Raw genomic sequence first — 5,391 nt, forward strand, 5'->3', positions numbered from 1 at the left:
GTAAACAAAATTCTTAATTTTAACCGCTAATTCAGAAATATAATCCTTAAGTTTTTTCAATAAAATTTACATATTTGAAAATTACATAAAAAATAATAAGTCACAACAATTAACAATTTAAAATATTTAAAGTACATATGAAATCATGATCAAAGAAAAACTCATTTGATTCTCGTTAAATCAGAATAGAAGAAAGATGTATTATGCAGTAAAGATGGTAGTTATGTCGATGGAAAGAATGGGTCAATATCTAGTAGTATATAACAAACTAAAGGAAGAAAGTATGTAAATGAAAAATGAGTATTTATCAGAAAATAGAAGAATTAATGCAACTTTTTACATTTCATTTTAATTAATTCACGTGTCCAAAAAAGAAATTCTCTTAAATGCGGTAAGAAATCAAACCCCTACTAGTAAAGTGATATAACTAAGATAGCTAAGCTATTGGAGTATTATGAGTAAAATGGCTCTTGTAATTTGTAAAAAGAAAAAAAGAAAGAAAAGGAAATTATCATTAATCAAATTATCCATTGAAATGATCAGTCATGGAGTTTAGCACCTCGTTGGCGGGAGACCACTTGACTTCCATTTTAGCTGCTCTCCTTAGCCCTCCTATATATACATCAGCAGCTAGCCCACCTTCCCTCTACAACTCCAAAGCTTCAAATCCCAAAAACATCAACAACAGAAAACATGGCGTCGTCTACACACGAACACCACCTCCATCACCTCCCTACTCCCTACGGCACCACCACAGCTCCGCCACCAACTCCTTCAACCCAACCTAATAACCTCCTTTCCACCTCCGAAGCCGCTGATTCTCTCTCCCGTCTCCTCCACCGTATTCCGCCCACACTTTCTCTCTCCTTCCCAGGTCGCCGCCAATCTCTGCCATCAACCACCACTTCTCCGCCTTTCATCTCTCTCTCCGATCCTAAACCAACTCTTCACTCTAACCTCCTCTCCGCTGCCAAACAACACGGTTTCTTCCAACTCACCAATCACTCAATCTCCTCGCAGCTTGCCAGCTCAGCCGAGTCCGAATCTTTATCCATTTTCAATCTCCCACATGACGAAAAACAACGTTACTTCCCCAAGAACTGGCCGTTGGGGTTCGATAACGACGACGATGACGACGACGATAACGTTTACGGAAAGTCGTTGTGTCTCGACTCGTCGTGCTCCGTTGAGTCAAACTCAACCGATTTCGGTTTGACCTCTCTCCGTGAGTTTACTTGCCAAATGGAGAAACTTGGGTTGCAGGTGATTGAAGAGTTGGCTTGTGCTGTAGGGTTTGAGAACCCGGTCGGAGAAGACCGAACCCGGTTCTGTTCGTTGATGTGGATATCCGAGTCTGAATGCGGTTTAAGTAATAAGCCACTTTCCTCAAGTCCGTTGTACCCGTTTGTAATCGGGTTAAGTTTTCAAATACGTTGCCGGAAGTACTCCATGTTGGCGGATTCGGGTTGGGTATCCGTTTCTCCTCAAGTGGATTCGGTCTTGGTGACCCTTGGTGACATTGCCCAGGTTAGATTTTTAATTAGTACATTCCATTTTTGATTTTGCGTTAGCTTAAAATATTTTAATTAGTGTGTGAATGGTACGGAGAAGCATGAATTTTCTAAATTGTGTTAAGAATATTTTATCTCGAAATATCATTTTAAAGTATTTTTTTGTATTTGATTGGTTATAAAAGTAGGTAAGTATGATTATTATACATTAGACAAGTATTATAGAGCATTAGAATTGTGTTTTAGTGATATTTTTGAACTAAAAAAATAATATTCTAGTCTAAATTAAAACAAGTAAAATAGAGTAACAATTGAGATATAAAAAGGGAACAAGTTCGAATCATCTGTTCGGATATTGATTGGTCTTAATTTGATATAATTTAAGCGTTCCATATTTTCATTAATTAAATCCTTTCTTACCGTGCCTTTGAACCCGTATTTTATTTGTTCACAATCAACGGATGCCTACTTCTATCTTGAGTGACATTTCTTTCGTTTTAATTTGTAAAACATCTTTCAAAAAAACAATATTTTTTATCACTCAAGAAACCATCTTTTTCCTGCATATAAAATACACGCCTAATTCCCTAAGCAAATTGAGTTATATCCGGGTGTTTGGTCACGCCAACCACACGTTGCCGTGATATTGGCAAATTAAGGACCCCACTAAACCTACCATATCTTAGATATTGCGTCCTTTTGATACGAAGTTGGAGCTCTAATTCTTGTTTTATTTGAGACGAAAAATATACTTATGATATGATAATATTATTAAAAACGACATTAATTGTAAGGTTTGCCGGCGTAATATAACATCTTCTGTCCCAACTTGGTGCTTTTTGGATAAATTATATGCATCCATGCTATATTTGTTTTCTGGTTGAGCTCTTATTGACATCCGTATTCGATCTATATTTTGTTTAATTGGTAATTAAAACCGACAAGAGTGTGTTGATATATCTTGTTTTACTCATGATTCTTCCAGAATAATTAGTAGGTAGGCTAATATAATATAAATTACAAAAATTCCTCATGTTTATTTATAGAATTAAAAATAGTTGTTATTCGTGTACCTCGGATGTATTGGTAGTGCATTAGTTATAATATGACAATGGCTGCTGAGAATGATATCCTAGAATATTCTTAATTTATTTAAACCAGTAGCTGTCGACAACCTAATTCTAACAATTAAGACTTTTATCGTGTTATTACTTGTTGCAATTGAAAAGCTTAATCTATCCAATTTCGATTTGGAAAGCATTTATTTTCAAATTTCAAGGGAGAAAATTCAACATCCATCATTCTCAACTCGTGGGACAGATATATAGGCTAAAGCCCTTTTGCATAAAAAAGAAAAAGAAAAAAGAAGAGGGGCGTAAAGACACCTGTTAGTAATGATTGTGACGTAAGGCTAGCTATTTATTTACTGCTCACTATTATTTTGCTGAGAACTTATAAGCACAAGTTATTCAAAAAAGAATATTTCTAAAAATTAAGTCCTGGACTTTGTAATAGCCCGTTTGGCCAAGCTTCTAAAATCAGCTTATTTTGAGAAATGTTTTTTTCAAAAGTACTTTTAAAAAAAGTGCTTTTGGTGAGAAGTAGTTTGTGTTTGACTAATTATAATTAGAAAAGCACTTTTGAGCAGTAATTAGTGTTTGGCCAAGCTTTTGAAAACTGCTTCTAAGTGTATTTTTCTCAAAAGTGCTTCTCAGCAAAGTGCTTTTGGAGAGAAGCTACTTTTTTCTGCTTCTCCAAAAAAACTGCTTCTGCTTCTCCTACAAAGCTACTTTTTTCATTTCAAAAGCTTGGCCAAACACCTCAATTTTTGGCCAAAAGTGCTTTTGACCAAAAAAAGCACTTCTGGCCAAAAAAAAAGCTTGGCCGAACAGGCTATAAGTTTGCTATTCAACGTCAATTAAAAAGGAAACTAAGTAGACCCTTTAATTGGCGCTGATCATAAATGTGGTTAATTAATATAACCAAGAATTAAGAGATACCGGCTAAATTAAGCAACAAAAATTGATAAATTTTCATTTTATATATCTTGCACTAAAAATTCGCCTTAATCCATTTAATTTTGCAAGACGAAAAATTGGGCAGTGTCCTGAAAACTTTAAACTGTCAAATATAAAATGAACGAAATTTGTGATTTTGACAACGTAATAATATACGGTCAATCTAATTTTTTTGGTTGTTCATAAATAACTGAAGATAAATGGGTGCAGGTATGGAGTAATGGAAAGGTGAAAAAAGTGAGAGGACGACCAGTAGTAGCTGCTACTGCTGATTTAGCGGAAGGCAACAGTAATACTAGTAATTCCGACAGCCTATCAATGACATTGTTAGTGACACTTCCTCTTGAGAGCACTGTCACTCCGTTGCTTCCTAAATCGCCGCAACCAGTTGATGATGGCGAGAATAATTCGGAAAGTCCACCAATGTTCAATCCTTTTTCTTTCGAGGATTACGCATGGAGAGTCTATCATGAACGCCTTCTACTTAAGGATCCTCTTGTTAGATACCGTCTTTGATTATTGTCATCCACTTCAAACGTCTTCTCTGTTTGTTCATTTATTTATTTCTCCCTTTTCTTTTTCCTTTGTTTTTTTCTCGAAAATTTACGTTTGAGTAATTTAGGCTGCCCACTGTTTTTAACTGAACTTCGGTTTACGTGTGCACAAAATTTTATGTTGGATCCTTTTAATTTCTAGTCGCAGCCTTTCAGGGAATGCTTTGTCTACATCAATCCATATATCATTTCATGTTAAAGAATTTTTCCGCACCAGTCACTACAGTTGGATTCTATTTTCAAGACTCGTATCAAATTTCGACCCTCACTCTTTGACAATATATAATGTCGTACCTAACTATATTTAACTCATGATTGTGTCCATGAAAGTCAGTTTTTAAGGGAACAACTGAGCTAAACGGCTCGACTACAAATTTCATTAGTACTTCCTCCGGTCCAAAATAAGTGATTTTTTGGCTTTTTTCTTGTGGTCCAAAATAAGTGATTTTTTCAGATTTCAAGAATGAATTAATTATTTTTTTCCTACATTGTTCTTGGAGTAAATAGTGTTGGAAGATGTGTTAGGAGTGTTTATGTGAGATAGTAAAAGTTAATATGGTCAATTCTATTGCTAATTAATGCAAAAAGGTGGATTTCTTAATCTGTGTGAAAACATCCAAAAAATCACTTATTTTGGACCAGAGGGAGTATCACTGTATCGGAATATAATCCTAGGGTCCCCCAATTTATGCAAAGATTTATAACTCCAGTCTGGATCCGTCATCAATACCGTTCTCCCACATTTTACAATTTAGGGAAGCAAAGTTTTGGTATGTGAACTATATAAATTGCAAGTTTTTGTTTTTGGACAAACACCTCTGTATGGGTTAGAATCCGATCCCACGATAATTAACGAAGGCAATCTCGTCTTAAGCTAATTCATGATTGATTAGTGGTACGACCACTCACAATTAACGGTATCCAACCCTTATCTGATTCGATCAACAAGGCCACGGCCCGTCCGTCATCATGAAGGCGAAACCCCAACATGGTCACGACCACTTATTGCCAGCTCATGAAGCTCACAGCTATAAATACCAAGAGAGGAAGCCCTAGAAAAGGGGGCTTCTTCTTCTTTACTATTCAAGAGAGAGAGAGAAAGATACAACGATACACGTATTATGAGAGAGTAGAACACCATTGTAAGTCTCTGAACCTCTCCATGGGGAGGCAGGCCAAATCCACATTATCAATAAAGGATTTTAATGTTTCTCCTCCTAACTCTGAGTACTTATTTTCGTTTCCTTCAGCCGGTCCAATGGATTATTACGGTTTGCTATGATTTTTCCGTGATTTATTTATATTGTT

At 35.8% G+C, this 5,391-nt stretch overlaps 1 protein-coding gene across 1 annotated transcript; it reads left to right on the forward strand.

Moving 5' to 3' along the window:
* LOC109223806 (gibberellin 2-beta-dioxygenase 1) lies at window positions 458-4,299 on the forward strand. The gene is made up of 2 exons (XM_019388241.1): window positions 458-1,527; window positions 3,740-4,299. Exons 1-2 carry the CDS (start codon window positions 694-696, stop codon window positions 4,043-4,045), a joined length of 1,140 nt encoding a protein of 379 aa, XP_019243786.1. The 5' UTR covers window positions 458-693; the 3' UTR covers window positions 4,046-4,299.

The sequence above is a fragment of the Nicotiana attenuata genome, chromosome 3 (genome assembly GCF_001879085.1).
Source record: "Nicotiana attenuata strain UT chromosome 3, NIATTr2, whole genome shotgun sequence".
NCBI classification, from domain to species: Eukaryota; Viridiplantae; Streptophyta; class Magnoliopsida; order Solanales; family Solanaceae; genus Nicotiana; species Nicotiana attenuata.

Bases quoted from the DNA above. Each gene is read 5' to 3' on its own strand.
- LOC109223806 (XM_019388241.1), top strand. From the start codon at position 694: ATGGCGTCGTCTACACACGAACACCACCTCCATCACCTCCCTACTCCC. The intron at 1,528-3,739 runs GTTAGATTTTTA...AAATGGGTGCAG, and splicing joins CCCTTGGTGACATTGCCCAG to GTATGGAGTAATGGAAAGGT.